This window comes from Amphibalanus amphitrite, unplaced genomic scaffold, assembly GCF_019059575.1.
Source record: "Amphibalanus amphitrite isolate SeventyFive unplaced genomic scaffold, NRLGWU_Aamphi_draft 000974F_arrow, whole genome shotgun sequence".
Lineage (NCBI taxonomy): Eukaryota > Metazoa > Arthropoda > Thecostraca > Balanomorpha > Balanidae > Amphibalanus > Amphibalanus amphitrite.
The window spans coordinates 90,704-108,856 of record NW_024882468.1 but is presented as its reverse complement, the minus strand read 5'-3'; the positions used below and the strand labels follow the sequence as shown (position 1 = coordinate 108,856).

General features: G+C 48.4%; 2 protein-coding genes across 2 annotated transcripts in view; one reads left to right on the top strand and one right to left on the bottom strand.

Annotated features, from left to right (window-relative positions):
- Positions 1-2,636: 2,636 nt before the first annotated feature.
- Positions 2,637-4,055, top strand: LOC122368767 (prion-like-(Q/N-rich) domain-bearing protein 25). The gene has a single exon (XM_043343006.1). It carries the CDS (start codon positions 2,637-2,639, stop codon positions 4,053-4,055), a length of 1,419 nt encoding a protein of 472 aa, XP_043198941.1.
- Positions 4,056-15,253: 11,198 nt separating this feature from the next.
- The window catches only part of LOC122368776 (protein bicaudal C homolog 1-like), a 47,890-nt gene continuing 44,990 nt past the window's right edge, over positions 15,254-18,153 (bottom strand). Inside the window, exon 20 of the mRNA XM_043343017.1 lies at positions 15,254-17,611. Coding sequence (XP_043198952.1) covers positions 17,442-17,611 — 170 coding nt within the window. The 3' untranslated portion in view covers positions 15,254-17,441. The remainder of the gene's footprint in view (positions 17,612-18,153) is intronic.

Here is an 18,153-nt window from a genome sequence, read left to right as displayed (position 1 = left end):
CCGTCCCCCTACCTGTCTCCGCGACCGACCCCCCCCCCTGGTCCATCGTGTCCTCTGTGACCTTGAGGAGGCCACAGGTCCACTGACCTACTTTTGAGAGCGGTGAAGGACGGGATGCCTGAGCACGTCCTGAATACCCTGTGAGGTAATCGAGGGACTGATGAAGTCGTGGAGAGTTTTGACAAATGGATCAAGCGAGCTATAGGGTCACAGTACTTACGTGCCCAAGTGAGCCAGGCTAATTAATTTTGACAAATCAGGCAAAGCGTCGCATGCTGGGTACAACATAGATGGATTAGTTTCATTATCAGGTCAACTAGGTATGCGAGTACCCTGTATCCTTGCTTACTACATAAATAGATTCAATATTATTTCAGCAATGGCCGTAGTAAATCGTGATAAAGAAAGCTACGTTCGTTCGACCCCGTAGTTCGTATTTCAAGTCTGCCGGCATTCAAAAGTTTTATCACGCGTAAACCATTATGTGACATGTTAGATTCGGAGCGCCTTTCCTGCGGGAAACTTGTAAAGGTAAGATAGCTTACAGCTACACATGTACGCAAATTTACCAATTCTTCCTTTGGAGTCGAACTCGGTTTGCTTTCAGGTTCGACCTTTCAACAAGACGTTAAAAGGTTTCTATTTCCACTCCTCTCTCTCTCTCTCTCTCTCTCTCTCTCTCTCTCTCTCTCTCTCTCTCTCTCTCTCTCTCTCTCTCTCTCTCTCTCTCTCTCTCTCTCTCTCTCCTCTCTCTCTCTCTCTCTCTCTCTCTCTCTCTCTCTCTCTCTCTGTCTCTCTCTCCCTCCCTCCCTCCCTCCCTCCACCACTATCAGGCATCAGCTCTCTCGGTCTGTCCACCAAAGACCTGTGCTGGTAGCAAATACTTCTTTACTGCACTCTGCTAGATGTTATCTGCCGTGAGTACGAACAAGTCGCACACTGACGCGAATTTGATGTTGAAATCAGCTACAAGGTGAGCTCTTTTACATATATTCCAACTAACTCATCTAGAGAGCCGACTAATGCATCCATTCAACCGACTAATTCATTCAGATAACCGCAAACAACAGCATTCCCTAAGTCACTTCTCCGCATTTCATTCTTTGAAGCTAACTGGTTATGAACCAGTTTGTGCGTGCACCAGCCTTGCGAACAAGACCTTGACACTGGCTATTGGGTTCACTGGTGCTACATCTGGTTTAAGCTTCCTTTGTTGTGTAAGTCACCCAAGTAGCTAGACAACGTTTGCGACGTTGAAACCGGTTTCAGCAGAGCACCACACCCATCATAACTACCCTGAAGATGCATCTACCGTGCAACGAGTGTTGGGGCGGCGGCACTTATAGGATTAAAACGCGATATTATCTAGCTAAGTGCCGGTCAGAAGACGCCCTGCAAAGATGACTGTCTGGACTACTGAACGTCACGAAGAACAAAAACTTGTTTGTCCACAGATATTCGCTCGGGTGGATAGGAACTGGCCGTTTTGCAATCACCGCTCGAGGCAATTGGGTTGGAAGAAGAACAAAACTGAGTCGATGGACAGCTCAGAACCGCAAAGTCTGTCGTAGGAGAAGGACGCTTCGGAACTTCGGGAAGAGCACAGCACGACCTCAGAACTGTGAACTTCGCTTCAGGAAGCGGACACTCGGGGCCTTCCGAAGGAGAGAAGCACAGAGATCTCCTGGAGGATCTGGAGGAGCGAGGTTATCTGCAAGAGGAGAATGGCACTTTTGGCAGCCTAGACGAAGCGAGAATCCGAAATCTTCCGGACTTCTGTCTGGAATCTTCCGGACTTCTGTCTGAAGAAAGAGATCCTGTGAGTAGAGGACACTGAGCTATACAGAATTCAAGAGTACTCTGATTTCATACTCCAGTACCGCGCCTGCGAACTTGCGATGAAGCCGAAGCCAGTTCTGACAGTATGCCTTCTTCTAGCACCTGTCTTCATCTCCACATCCCATGGAGAAGATGCGGAGAGTAGCGTGGCATCCCCAGAAAGCAACCGTGAAGAGAGAGTGTACCCGGGGACTGTGGCCAGCTTTGTGGCGATCAAACAGCCCGTGGTGTATCCAACGACACCAGTAGTATACCCAGTTCAGCCAACATACCCAGTGAAACCCGTCCAGCCAACGTACCCAGTGAAGCCAACATACCCAGTGAAACCGGTGCAGCCAACATACCCAGCACCGCCAAAATACCCAGTGAAGCCCGTCCAGCCAACGTACCCAGTGAAGCCGGTCCAGCCAACATACCCAGCGAAGCCAGTGCAGCCAACATACCCAGTCAAGCCCGTGCAGCCAACATACCCAGCACCGCCAAAGTACCCACAGAAGCTGACATATCCAGTACCACCTGTCGTCATCCCACGGGAGTGTCCGACACAGTTCTCCCAGAGTGGATGTCCGTTCGGACAAGTATGCACCGCAGACTACCGGTGCGTACCACTGAAGCCGGTCGGATCTCCTTGTCGCAGTGAGTTCGAATGTCTCTCAGGCAGATGCCTTGGAAATGTCTGCGTTCAAGACGAGTGTCAAGGGGAAGGCTACAACTCGGGCTGCCCGGTCGGCCAGGAGTGCGTCCAGACGCGGTCTGGACGTGTCTGTCGACCCAGAGACGACTCCTGCAGGCCTGCAATGTCAGCGGGCAACTGCCCAAGCGGAAGCTACTGCGGCCAGCAGGGTCGCTGTACTCCACTCCTGGACGTAAACGCGCCATGCTGGAACGAGGTCCAGTGTCTGCACCACGTGTGCCGCGGAAATGTCTGCAAAATGGACGCGTGTCCGCAGCTGAACTCGGACCAGGACTGCCCAGCCGGCCAGTTCTGCTCGTCCAGCCAGCGCGGCAACATCTGCGTCAACCGTCGCGCCGACGGCGAGGCTTGCTCGAGCGACGCACAGTGCCAGTCGTACCGCTGTGACGGACGTCGCTGCAGGAGAGACACCTGCAGGACCCTCCTCTCAAGAGACGGCTGTCCCGACGGCCACATCTGCCAGCAGGGGCAGCACGGAAACCTCTGCGTCCCGCTACTGGCCCGCGGCGCCTCCTGCAGCTCGGACCGCAACTGTCGCTCCGACTCTTGCCGCGCGGGACGCTGCTACGAGGACCTCTGTCCGACACCTCTCGACACCGCTGGCTGCGACTTTTCTCTCCTCTGCGTCCATACTCTCATCGGTAATGAATGCATGACGAAGCTCACCATCGGTGCCGACTGTACGGCGAATCTCCAATGTCTCAGCAACTTCTGTGACAACAACCAATGTCGTCGACCACTTGCTAAGAATGGCGACAGCTGCAGATTTGACAACGACTGCTTCAGTAGAAACTGCTTCAAGGGTATCTGTCGTCCATCGCTTGCATCGAACGGCGAAAGGTGTCAGTTCGACGATGACTGTCTCAGTGGAAACTGTTTCAGAGGAACGTGTCGCCCACAGGGAACAGGCACCGAAATCTGCCAGACTAACAGAGACTGCCTTAGCGGAATCTGCATCAAGAGCATCTGTAGTACACCCGGCACTGGCACCGAAGTCTGTCGGTTTAATAGCGACTGTCCTAGCGGAATCTGCATCAACGGCATCTGTAGTCCACCGGACACGGGCACCGAAGTCTGTCGGACTAACATTGACTGTCTTAGCGGCAACTGCATTAACGGCATCTGTGGTCCATCGCTTATACCGAACGGTGAAAGATGTCAGCTAAATGACGACTGCGTCAGCGGAAACTGTTTCAATGGCATCTGTCGTCCACCGGGCACCGGCGGAGGGGGTGATAAACGTCCCGGCCGACCCTGCGTGAGTAACTCGGAGTGTCGCTCAGGACGCTGTGTGGCTGGAGCCTGTGGGATCCCTCTGCTGGACATCGGAGAAGACTGTTCGACCGCCGAGGCAACTCCTGCGAATGAGCTGTGCCGCAGTAACCGGTGTGATGCGAGCACGATGCTGTGTGCTAGGGGAGTCCTGGAGACGGGCGCTGTCTGCACGGATGAACAGCAGTGCGCGGGCACGTGTCCGCCGCTGGAGGGGCTATGTGTCGGAGACCTCATACCGCAGAACTGAAGGGAGAGATGGCGCAGCGTGCTTCTTCTCAAAAGGAGCTTACTCTCGGAATCTGAAGTGAAACGTCTCTGAGGTTTGATTTTTAAGACATAACTGCACTCGAACAGAGAGCTACTGTCTTCGAGGTTTGATTTTTAGAAAGATGTCATTAACTTTAAGTCTTCTTTCTATTTTTTTTTTTTTAACGGAGAAGCACTGTTTTTGGGAGGTGAAATACTTTGAAGATAAAAAAGTAAGGTTTGATGGATTCGCTCATTCCCCAGCGGCCAGCGTTTAGCCATGCCGAATGTGTTTGTGTTTGAAATGTATCGCATTAAGTGGATGGTCGTGATTGATTAGATGGGCACTAACAATTTGTTGTGTGGTTAGCCGTGGGATAGTTGGATGCCCTAAGATGGACAGCTAGATATCAGTGATGTACCTATATACCTTAGACAAGTATATCGATTGAGCACTAAACGGATGTTATCAATAAACATTTACATAAACAACGTTTCTTTAACCCACGAGCCGCTGGGGGGGGGGGGAGGCATAAAGTTGCCCCCCCTTTACGTTTTGTGAAATATCTCCGAAACCTGATAAGCTACGAACGTGAAACTTGGCATAGCTTCAAATGAATACCTAGGCAATGTTTGAGGAAAGTTTGGTGGTTGTAGCACCTAAGATGGTGACGTCATAAAGTTTTGTCGTTTTCCGATATGGACCGTTTCTGATGACGCTGAGCATGAAACTCAACTGTAAATGAACTAGACAGCACCTGCTGTCATCCTAAAACATCTAACTACACTTCCATCTAGTTTCTGACCAATAATCGACCCTTTATATTCGGTCCCATATATCTGATGTATCGTGAGGAATATGAGAGTCGCAAATCTATGATTTCACTTATGACGTCACTGTGACGTCATTTCAATGGGATCGACACCAAATTTGGACACAACCTCGGCTAGGTATTCAAGAAGATGTGTACAAAGTTTCGCTTCTCTATCTCTTCGCGTTGCGACGATATCGTCGCAGACGTAAAGGGGGGGGGGCAACTATATGCCCCCCCCCAGCGGCCGGCGGGTGGCGCGGAGGCCCAGCGGCCGCCGGGTTAAAAATTATAGTCCTATAAATGTTTCCAGAAAATATTCGTTTACTGCTTAACGAATATTCTTGTGACATGTTTGTAAATAAATGAAAGGCGAAAAGTGGGATGTTTAGAAATATAGTGCTAGAGACAAGAATGATGCTTGGGAACGCTACAATCAAAAAGGTGGTTCTACATACGTGCCACCATTTATGACACACCTTATTGATACAGGTTTTCCGCACTTTGAAATTATTGATGAACGATTTTGCAAATGATGTATGGTGGTTATTGCTGATGTACTGATGCAAATAAAAAGGAAAAAGTCAATAAAATGAATGTTTTGTTTTTACCTCGCGAAGGAGAAATGAAATGAACAAGTTTTGAACCACATTGTCATAAGCATCCATCAACCAATACCAAAAACCACACTTTTGCGCGGCGGTATTGTCATCACCAATCCAAAAAGCCACTGCATGGCGGGATAGATTTACACCACCCTGTAAGTCCCCCGTGCCCCGCTTTCCTGTCGTACCCACGTTAAGCTTTCCGCCCCTAATTTACATTCAGCCGGACCGCGCACGGACAAGGTCAGGTCGCCAGTACGGCGGGTGGTTACGTACCTAACTGGGTGTAGATAGTGAGACGGTGTCACCTGCTCCGACGAAGAACGCGGTATATTGTATGAATAATGTATGGAATAGCTGGCAATGATACAAGATATGTATTGTCCGATGTGACGCTTCTGTAGCTCAAGGGTGAAAAACAGGGGACAATAATGCTTGTAGGGGAGAGTGGGGCAAAGCGGCCACCCGGGGCAAAGCGGCCACCCATCGTTCTAACCTTTCATAGCTGGCGTCAATTCCAATTTATGGTTTCCAATTATACTTCTCTTCACGGTCGTTCGAATTTCGAATGAGCTAGACCGGGGTTTCAGGCCCATCACCAATGTTCTGTGAAACACGGAAAAGCATTTCTTGCCAGGTTACCAACTATGTTTACAATTTTTAAATGTTATGTTATTCCATAACCGTTTGGAATCTTTATAAGCGTTCTTGTCCATGCATTGCATGGTTATCGTACATGTATTCTACCAATTTTAATGTTTTTTACCCCACTAATAGCTAAGCTGGAGTATTTTTGTCTCGGACGGTATGCGCGGGGCAAAGTGGCCGGGGCAAAGTGGCCACCCCCAATTGGCCATAAGTTGTTTCCATCTGCATAAAAAACATTATTTATATTCAAATGTGTCGTCATGCATTCATCTTGGCCACTTTTCAGTATGAGTTACCAAATAATGCAACTAAATGTTTTTTTTTTCATGAAAATCCTTTCTTTGTTTACCTACAGGTGAAAGATGATAAAGTAAACATCCATCCTCGCTTAACCTTGTCACCATCAAATACCCTAGTCGTACACGAGGCAACTATTTTGTTTCTCATATCGGGACTTGAGACGACGCCGGTGGCCGCTTTGCCCCAAGGTATGGGGCAAAGTGGCCAATATGCATAGTAGGGTTGTTCAAAAAAACCGATTTTTGGAAAAGTATACGGGCTCATGGCTCATGTGGTGCGGTATTCTTTTCTGAGTCCAATGATACCCTTTTTTCCGAAAAGTATTACTGCTAGGCGCTGCTCAAACGGCTTAAAGCGGACCATGTTACGCCCGCCGACCGGCCGGTGTCAATAAGGGCGAGAACTCGACGCCGGGCGCCGGCGGCAGCGCCTTATCGGCACCGCGCGCCACGGCATCTGCCGGGCGGCCGGCTGGGCAGTGGGAAGTTACAAGCGCGTGGTCTTATTGCACACGATCGGGGTGAGCTATCCCATGTTTTCGGGGCGGAAAGTTTCAGTGCAGCATCGGTGCGGCTGCTGCGGTGGTCTGTGTCGATGGTACAGAAAATAATTCATACAGAGCTCAGAAAAGACTGAATGATTCCGGATAGTTGCCTCGAAACAATCCGTTTCAAGAATACAGCTGCCTTCTTAACGTACTGTATCACTTTTTAATTCTTCAAAAAGCAAGGTCTGAGCAATAACAGACTTCTTTGCATTGCTGTTGACAATTTAAGTTGCTTTTGGACGGTGGCTCGCAGCTCCAATATGCTGCCGCGTAACTCTATTCCAACGACGAAACGGCAACTTAGCGAGAATCGAAAATTTAACGAAGTAGGTACAACAGGAGCTGGCAAGGCTCCTGCATTGGTCCATCCGTCATGAGTGACACACCGGGGTAATGTGTCACGTCAGGGCAGAGCTGTGTTCTATGCCGGGTCTGGATTCGGGTCTTGATCGGCATCGGTGGGCACGGCCGCCCTGGCCGGACTGCCGGCGTCGCTTATGCTCGAAAGATTGGATAAACGGCGCTTTATAGGTACTCCGGCTAATGTCTCTACTCATGTCTCACTTCGTCACACTGTCAGGGTGGCCACCCTGTCATTCCCGGACATGCTATGTTTTATTTCGGCCTGCTAATCTAAGTTAAACCTGGCGTCGATTCTGTTGCTTCAGCATTTGACATCAACGTATCTGCATAATGACATTGGTGACGACCCCCACCAAACACGATTTGGCAGCACTGTAAAGACGTCTGCTGGGCGTGAAGTTTTCCCTTCACCATAGGGTTTACACACAAACTGGTCAAAGTTTGAGCCAGGATATACTAGTCTAAAAATGCAAAAAACGAACAAATTTTGGCATCAATAGATTCAGCATTTCATCGTGTGCCTCAAACCGTCCATCATTTGGCCTCAAAGGAGGTAAAAATTGTTCAAAATCGAAGTTGAAAAGATGCTTTCTGAGCACATAATCTGGTAGCAATCACGTGACCTGCTATAAGCAGCTTATCGATAATTTACAAACATAATTATTAATATGCTGCTTTAAACAACATTAATCATTCATTTTGAGCTTTCAGTACTTTAAATAAGGTCAAAACATCGCAAAACACAAAAGTTAATACAATAGTCACGTGGGTGTCAGGAAATGTCACAGGTGCGTCAAATTTGTGACTGGGGCTTTACTTTCAAACATCGGATCTACCTGTTTCTTATAGGTATCTTGATTGGTGACGCCCATGCTCGTCAAACCCACCCCCAAACTTGGACCGATGACTTCCGGGTCTCCATATTCTGTTCTTGTGCATTGTCAGCTCTTGCTGTACGTAAATCGTGAATTTTCGATTCTCGCACAGTTGCGCGTTTCGCCGTTAGATTTAAGATGCGTGGCAGCGTATTGGGGGTGCGAGCCACCGTCCAAAAGTAACGTGAATTGTCAACAGCAATGCAAAGAAGTCTGTTATTGCTCAGAGTTTGCTTTTTAAAGAATTAACAAGTGATACGGTACGTTAAGAAGGCAAATGTATTCTTGAAATGGATTGTTTCGAGGCAACTAACCGGAATCATTCAGTCTTTTCTCAGCTATGTTTGACTTATTTTCTGTACCATCGACACAGACCACCGCAGCAGCCGCACCGATGCTGCACTGAAACTTTCCGCCCCGAAAACATGGGATAGCTCACCCCGATCGTGTGCAATAAGACCACGCACTTATAACTTCCCACCACCCAGCCGGCCGCCCGGCAGGACGTGTCGTGGCGCGCGGTGCCGATAAGGCGTTGCCGCCCGTGCGCGGCGTCGAATTCTCGCCCTTATTGACACCGGCCGGTCGGCGGGCGTAACATGGTCCGCTTTAAGCCGTTTGAGGAGCCCCTAACAGTTAATACTTTTCAGAAAAATGGGCATCATTGGACTCAGAAAAAATACCGCACCACATGAGCCATGAGCCCGTATACTTTTCCAAAATTCGGTTTTTTTGAACAACCCTAATGCATAGGTTTAAGATTTTGTCAATATCTTTCATATGTGAACGCCTTTGGAAATAAAACGCAGTTGAAATAAAAGGCAACTTAATAGGGATCACATTGGTATAGAAAGAATCTTTCCAAGTTTAACCCTCGCCGGACCTATTGGTTTTCTACATACGCGCCGGCCGAGGGGGGGGGGGGGGGGGCGGGTACGACCCCCCCTCGCCGTTTCGCCCCTGGTGGAGCTAGCGCGTTGCGGAAAAAACGAGCGTGTGCGTCGTTACGAGACGCAGAGATTGGTACCCGATTTTAAGGTCCTAGGTCAACCGGTGACCTCTGAGGTCAGGTCAAGTGCCCCAAGGTACGGTTCAGTTTTTGGTGAATAACTTCGCAAAAAAACGGCCGCAGAGCGCCGATTTTGGCAGCATCGTGTTCGTCTCGCTCAGGCGCGTCGAATGATATACTTTTTGTCCGGGTCAGGTCAACTTGGGGTGTTGACCTCAGGTCAAGGTCAGGTCAGCACCCCCAGGTCACGAAGTTGGTCGAAAGAGGTCATGTCGCATATCATTCGATTCGGCAGGTCTTCCTGAGTCCATTGGTGGCTTTCCCGACTCGCTAGCTCAATTTGATCAAGAGTTATTGACGAAAAACTAATATGACCTTGATGACGTCATAAATGACGTCACGCAAGGTCAACATTGCAAAAGTGACGCATCTAACCTTGCAAGGAGTGCATCAAATCACGATTCTGTGTGCTTGAGATAGTTGGAGATCGTTCCCGGCGCCAGAATAGCAGTTTGAATTTTTCCCCATTGACTTATAATGGTGAGGTCACGAAAATGACCTGACCTCATATGACCTTTAGGAAAAATCCGAGATGTACAAGTTGTGGGACTCATAATGGATACTAGATCCTGCAAGTTTCATTTCCCTGTGACATCTCCTCTGCAAGTGAGGGCGTTGCGAAGTTGCGACATCTGAAGACCGTGCAGAGGTTTACTTATGACGTCATAGGTCAGTGACCTGACCTGACCCAAAAATGCGGTTGATGTCAAAACATCCGGCTTGGATCAAAGATCAGGTATGCCAAGTTTCAGCTCTCTATCGCCAGCGTGTTCGGAGCTATCGCGAAAAAACCCTATGGGGGGGCGGCACCCGCCCCCCCCCCCCCCCTCGGCCGGCGAGGGTTAAAAATCAAGCGTTGGCATCGTGAGAAGCTTTGTATTGTATTGTATTGTATTGTATTACCTTCATGGACAATCCACGCGGGGCGTGGCGATTACAGTCCATGTGCAAGATATGTGCAAATACATTAGGGTGGCCGCTTTGCCCCACTCTCCCCTAAAGGTCATCGCCCGAGAGCTACAGTCGCGTTACATCGGGTAATATATTTTTATTGCATCTGCAACATACATCATTTGATTACATAAAACACGCATGGATTACTATTGTCCGTTGCAATGGTGCTATTTAAAAAAATGCAAATCCCTCAACAGGTAGGTGATGAGAGGTGGGAATAGCGGCTAAGGGCCAAAATCATCACATACTTAGTTTAAATGCAAGGTATTTAATAAAAACTAAATTCATTCGTACCACAAATGTGCAAGATATATTAGTTGTGCGACATCTGAAGACCGGCGATTACAAGTTGTAAGGGTTCTGTGCGTCGCTAATAAAGCGTGTAGCCCTGTACGTTCTGTACAGGGCTACACGCTTTCTCTCTCCCGATGACTCTCTTGCAACAAGCTCGGCTTAGCTGGAGGGCATCGGGAGGGATGGCAAGACAACATGCATGAATTAGACCAGACCTGATTTACCCCACTAATGTCCCCTTCCAAGTGAGTGTGTGCGTGTTCCTCACTAACAATGTACGATTGAACCCTTAGCGGACAGTTGATGCTAGATTTGGCATTAACCACTATGGCTCTCTGTATCTACTAACCAAGTTAAATAATATCATACGTAGTCAATTCCGCTTCTTTTATGTTTTTTCCTCTCCTTAGCAGGGAGTGCCGCGACTTTTCAACTTTGATTTTTATTTTGGTGTTAACGTAAGGGTTCTGTGCGTCGCTGGGACTGAGGGTGGGGGCACTCCTGGTTGCCTGATCATGGGTAACGGACTATTAGTAGAAAAAAAAAGATATGTGCAAATACATTAGTGTGCAGGCGTGCATATTGTTACTTGAGCAAATCATCACAATTTCTGTTTATACAGGGCTACACGCTTTCAAGCGTTTGTTTTCTATTTCATTTTTTTCTCAACAATAAATTTAGGTCAAATGTTTGCATTGACGTACCAATTGACAGAGTCCGAACCAACGCTAATCAGAGTTTGTTGTTTATGAGGACACGGTCGTGCAATAGGCAGCTCAGGGTTGGTGCCATCATGCTTACAAAATAAGCTGAACTTAACTGAGGTCATTAAATCAGTAGTCAGACAAAACCTCTATGGGTGTGATGTCCGCACTGACCCGTGGTTTCCGCCTTCCGTTCAGCGATATTCTAAATCCGACGCTGCATTCATTGCTGTTGCCGGCTCAAATTTGGCGGACATTAGGGTCTGTTGTTAGTGTAAAGTCGTTAGAGTAAAGTCGAAACGGGACCCCGCCAACCTGACACCACGTTCCCCTCCCCTTCCTCCCCTCCCTCTCCCGTCCTTCCGGGGTCGTTAATTTCGACCTTCCTGCGCCCCACGTGTCCTCTGGATGGGCGTCACACCAGGGGCAGAGAGGATAGAGAGGACAGAGGGAGGGAGGCGAGGGGAGGGAGGACATAGCGGTCATCCAATGGACCCGGTCCCTATAACAAGGACGACGAGTTTTGCCATCCCAGCAGCCGAGGAGCCATTGTACAAAGATCTAACTATGTCCCGAGACGGTGTTCCACTTCCGGAAAATTGGCTTAGTTTCGTTCGAGTTTTGTCTTGTTTAGGCATTTATAATTCAGGAACAAACGAGAGAGTACTCTCCGTACTCCTTGGGGCTAAAAGTAACTAAAGGACAGACTTAATAAAAGTTTAACAGCATTAATTGTTTTAATTTCTTCACTAAGTATAGTCACAATGGGTCCTCAATGCCCTGATGCACTCAAAGGAATCACCTGTACCCAAGGTGAAGGCTTTGGTAGTTCTTGTTAGATATCAACATAGGTATAGCGAACGCAGATAAATTAACCCGCACCGCCCCCCCCCCCCCCTGAACACCCCCTTGTGGTTTTTCGCAGACATCTAGAAAATGGCGGCGTGGAAACCTGTTCATGCCTCTTTCCACCCATATTGTGAAAATTTCAGACCCAAGGCTCTCAAGGTCAGGTCACCAGGTCACGTCAAGTGACCTCACTTCAGAAAAAGTTAGAATCCTCGTCATAGCTACACCGCCTGAACGATCAGCTTGAAACTTTCACAGCGATTGATAACACCAGCACTAGCAGTACGTACAAATCTATATCACGGCGGAATTTTGATATCCGTGACCTACAGTCCGGTAAATTTTGCGACCTCTCCATCATAAGTCAATGGGAGAATATTGAAAAGAGCCTTTCTTTTTAACGAACGCCATTCCAAGCACTCTCTAACATCCAGTTACAGGTAAATTCGACAAGCTGGATCGGAATATAGCACATGTGACCTCTCCTTTTGTCCCTGAGGTCATAACAGGTCATGAAAGGTCCCCAGCAATTTTTTTTGAAGAAAACTCTTGATAGACATGCTACAGCGTGAGAGATAAAACACCTCATATGTGTTCAGCTCGATGATACGGATCGACTGATATGCCACATGACCCTTTCTGGTCAGGTCATGACCTTGGTCAAATTTTCAAAACGATTTTAAAGGTCAAATTATAGTTCATTCGACGCATCTCGACGAGAGGAACACGATGCTGGCAAAATCAATGTCGTCACTGTCTTGTCAAAAGATATTGCAGAAAAAAACTTTTTTTAATTAAAACTACTATTTTTGGAGTTTTTACTCTCTGGAGGCTAAACCGTCCTTCTGAAGAACAATGTCCAGAAAGGTGTGTAAAAGAACTATCGAATGTGCTTTTCCGCGGCACTGCAGCTCTATTGGCTTCCGAGTTAGCCATCGGCATTTTTCAAAATTGTTGAAATGGACTAAATTTGACCTTTGATGACCTCCGGCGACCTGACTTTTGATCTGACCCAAAAAATGATCGAATTATTTCAGTCATTTTTTTACGCTCTTTCGAATGCCGCTTACTGCGTGTCGCTACGTGGCCCAGCAGCCGAGTTAGACGGGGGGGGGGGGGTGTTCAGACACCCCCTGGCCCGGCGCCGGGAAGTCGCGGAGCGCCGGCCCGGCAAGGGTTAATGTTTCTGGAAACTTAGCAGTAAACACTCCGACGCACCACTGAAGCATGCCCTCACCGGAACAATCGGTTTTCTTTATGCAATGGGGTGATGGGGATTGGTATGACACCCTTGCCGTTTTTTCCTAAGTGAGCTAGAGCCTAGCGAAAAAAGAGCGTGTACGCCATTACGAGACGCAGCGATCGGTAACCGATTTTAAGGTCTCAGCCCTCAGGTCAATCGGTGACCTCTGGGGTCAGGTAAATTCACATTCGCTAACTTTCATTCGAACTCGTTTTTTGTTTTCTCGTTTATCCACGGTAGTCGAGATAGCTCGTGCCAAATTGATAGTTAACTCAGTAAACTAACTCAGTTACTAAACTGCAAATGCTTGTGATCCTCTATCCACTTAGAACGAAATCGTCTCTTCCAAACCGTCCTGGCCTCGGATCTGCTAGCTTCTAGGCCTGAAATTTTTGAAGCATAGAAAATAAAACCGGGAACAAGGCTTAGCTTTCGTTTCGCTGTGCATGGTTTCATCCCAGCCAGACGCTCGACACCGTCTACCGGAAGTTCCCTGTCTACCGGAAGTTCACACATCAGTCAAGATCAAAGTCGTCATTCCAAACACTGGCTGGCGCCTTCCGTTCAATCCCTCAGAGATAGAGTGGATTGTTGGCGTTCTCGGTCCGCTAAATGACACGAGAGGAATCCAGACGAACCTTGAAAGGGCGCCAGCCGCCTCCACTATCACTATCCTGTCTGGGTGAGGTCAGGATAATGTGTGGGCCTGGCCTGGTCTGGGTCTGTCTGGTCGGGGTATGGGTCTGGTCGGGGTATGGGTCTGGTCTGGGTATGGGTCTGGTCTGGGTATGGGTCTGGTCTGGGTATGGGTCTGGTCTGGGTATGGGTCTGGTCGGGGTATGGGTCTGGTCTGTGTATGGGTCTGGTTTGTGTATTGAGTCTGGTCTGAGTATGGGTCTGGTCTTGGTATGTGCCTGGTCCTGTTCTGAGTCTGGTCTGGGTCTGGTCTGGATATAGTCTGGATCTTGGCCTGGTCTTTCCCTTGGTTTGTGTAAGTGTCTGGTCCGGTCTGGGTCGGAATCTAGTCCGGGTCTGGGTCTGGACTGGTCTGGGCCTAGCCTGACCTGAGTTGGTCCTAGATTAGTAGAGGGAGGGGAATGGAGAAGGGTTGGAGGGTTGAATGGAAGGTGAGGGAAGGTGAGGGAAGGAGAGCGAGAGAGCGAGAGAGCGAGAGAGCGAGAGAGCGAGAGAGCGAGAGAGCGAGAGAGCGAGAGAGCGAGAGAGCGAGAGAGCGAGAGAGCGAGAGAGCGAGAGAGCGAGAGCGAGAGCGAGAGCGAGAGCGAGAGCGAGAGCGAGAGCGAGAGCGAGAGCGAGAGCGAGAGCGAGAGCGAGAGAGAGAGAGAGAGAGAGAGAGAGAGAGAGAGAGAGAGAGAGAGAGAGAGAGAGAGAGAGAGAGAGGAGAGAGAGAGAGGACCCGCTCAGATGTCGCCTCGCCTTATCAATCTATACTTCTTCGCCCCTTCCCATACCTAGGCCATAGACGATTTTTTCTCCGAAAAGACTTTATGAATAATACATAACATAAATCCGAAATAATCTGCCGCCGCCGCCACCGTGTACGGCGTAGTCGCTTTGCAGCGCTTCTTGCGGCGTCGTCTGTTGATCTACCGCCCGCGGCCGTGAAGCTTTTCAGTAGATATTGGCCACCTCTACATGTAGCTCGTACCAAATTTTGGACAAGATGCGGCTACCGGTGCGCCCTTGACTTGTGCTCACCGCTCACGTGCTCCATGAGGATAACATTGGAAACGAAAGAAACAGACTTTCGCTCGGGAACGGTAAGGACTTTGTTGGTTTCTTTCCAGTTGGGCAATAGGTACTATATTTTGTCTTCACTCTTCAGTTTGTCCAGTCTTTCTATTCAGCTCAATTCACCTTTCTCTCCACTTCAGCTAGCTTGCACCTTCATAACTGCATGTCGTCTACAAAAATCACGTTTCCATGCCAGCAAACGGAACTTTATTAACCAAAATCAGCGCACAAACATAACTAACGCAAACAACGCGAACAAACAAACACTATCAAACACGTCATGCCTCGCGAGGACATGACAGATTATCGCCGTCTGTCATATCTGTCACTTCTGCCACGCTGTCATGTCATCAGTCAGCAGCAGAGCGACCTATTCGAGATTCTTGAGCCATCGTTCGAGTCGAGGTACCAATAGACACAATAGCACAGGCGATGGTTTTCGTGACTTCGAGAGCGGGAGGGTCGCGGGAAAAACGCAGCAGTAATTCGAATCACAGATTAAAAATGGCGGCGCGAATCGCGCTCAGCCGTCGGCACGAAACTCCACAAACTCCTCAAACTCCTTACTCCATCGACTCAACGCGAGTTAACGAGCCGTTTCTGGGAAATTAACGGAGATTTTACTGGGATCTTTGGATCCCCACTTGGAGTAGTGTTTTGAGGAGTTGCAGACGAGCGGACAATGCGAGGAGTGTGAGGAACTAACTCTCTTAGGTCGTGGAGATTTTTAGCACACACAGGTTTACCAAGTTAGTCAGCGACGAACCCATTGACAGTCCAACCGACTTTACATCATTTCAACCGGCGAGCGGAGTGTAACGAACAAAACCGGCCCACTGCCGCAAATAAATGACGCATTAGAGCAAATAACCGACACATTGAAGCAGAAGTCTAACAGCTTACATAGCTACGAGGCAGAATAAAGTCAGATCGATCAGGGAGTAAAAGATAGACAGTATACTAGGAACACGAGCATTTGAGAACATTCAAGCTAGTATTTGGGTACGTAGGTGAATAAAATGATCAGTTTTGGTCGTTCGAGTTGTGTAATAAGGTCAGTACAGAAAAGGTGAGTAAAATCAAATTATACTAGGAGATTACTTGAGAAGGCATTTTGTCCGCACAAGGACACGTAAAATCTAATGTTAGTACTTAGTCGATAACTACTAGCCAGTCCCGAAGGATGAGTATTTGGGAAGTAGCAGCACGAACTCTCGATATTAGAGCTTTTCCAAGCGGACTTCGCATGCAAAACGCTCAGATGGGAACACACGCCGCAAACCCTGAAAATAATGCCACACAGATTCACTATGGGTAGTAGATTATGGATCAGATCTGACGGAGCACGCCTGTCACAATTACGGCGCAGTCTAGAAGCCCCGTTCGACAGCCTTCAACCGCCACGGGTCTCCAAAAGTCAACTAGTCAGCAAAGTCATCCAAAGTTGCCACAAAGTCGCACAAAATGACCACGAGGGCACGTCAAAAATGGCCGAAAGCCGCCAGGAAAAGTCAAGACAATTCGTCCAAAGATGGCGTCCAAGTGGTGACGCGCCGGTTGCCTAGCAACGCGCTGCGGTTGTCTGATGTCAGCGAGTGTTTTGTCAAAGGTCATGACCTGACCGCCGCTCTGAAGGCCCTTCCTACACAGTCACGTGCTCGGGGTCCCATTTGAAGCGACAGCAGGAGTCATGAAAAGGTCTTGTCACGTGATCTTTGTGCCCGTCTCAACTATCGCCACTAAGGGTGACTCTCCATTCGCGCTGAGCGCAAACTCGACCTTATTGCCGAGCAGGCCACTGATCCATGCTCGCAGGGCCGTTCTGCACACAGCAAACAGGGCCATTCTGAGTGCTAATAATCTACACACATGGCCTAAAGCATGCAATGGCCACTACAAAATCAGGACAATATTCTTATGGCAATATCGGAGATCGAAGGCACCCGTAAGGCACTTGCATCACACAATCGACAGCAGCGAACATCGCGCCTCAAAAGGACGGACTGGGCATTGAGCTAATGACGTCACCAAACTTCTAATGACGTCATCACAAGACTGACCACTCTCTGTATCGGTCTGGGTTTTCGCATGTTTCCTACATTCTACGCCCTTGGTTTACACTAAGTCTAATCCTATCGAATCTCGTGACGTTCTACACTTGATCACATCTATCTATCACACTTCAATACTCTTGCATTAACGGAATCACTTCACAACAATATACCGCAGGCTGCTGCTATCTTGGTTTTCATAATAGAGATCCTGATATCATCAACCATCTACCTCAGCCACATAAACTCCTGTGACCAAAGTCAACATCTCCATCCCCTTTCCAACATCACCAACAAGGAGTTGCCTTCCAGCAGCATCCTCTAGAAGGACTTGACGGCTCCGGGCAGCTTCAGATCGCCGCTGTTGAAGGTCTGGATGAGCATCATCAGTTTCTTCCGTCCGCCGACCGTCTTGACGCCAAGCTTCTTCAGGTCGTCTTCCGTCATGGCGATAAAGACGGGAAGGTCGATCTCCTCGTCACGGAATAGCTCTGAAGGGGGAGGGGGGTATTATGGTATTGTATTGTATTGTATTGAGGACAGGTAGCGATATGAAATGTTAACGTGGATGGGTGGGAACACAATCCCATCACACTAACCATGCACTCAATTGACACACATGATGTTCAAACCACGTTCAAACATTCGGTCGATCTAGCAGCCATTCCTGAGGTGAGGTGAAGTTCTATGATCTATGATGAGGTGAGTGAATCTATGATTGCTTATAAGGAAAACAATCATAGGACAAGGTAAAGATGCACTTGAAGTTCACAATCGGCACGTGCAAATACTAAGAAACAGCGCACATAAATATACACACGCAAGAGCGCATCCCTAAATAAACACATCTATTTAGAGCGTCGTTAGAGCGAGATTAAGACGTGAACAATACTAAATCAAGAGGAAAACGAGATAAAGGCGAGATAATGGCAGATTACGACTAAACAGGGAGATGACCGAAACGGCACAACGCTGGACAAATTTAATGTCCTACCTCCCTACACACGTTCTTTCGGAGAAATACTGCGAACAT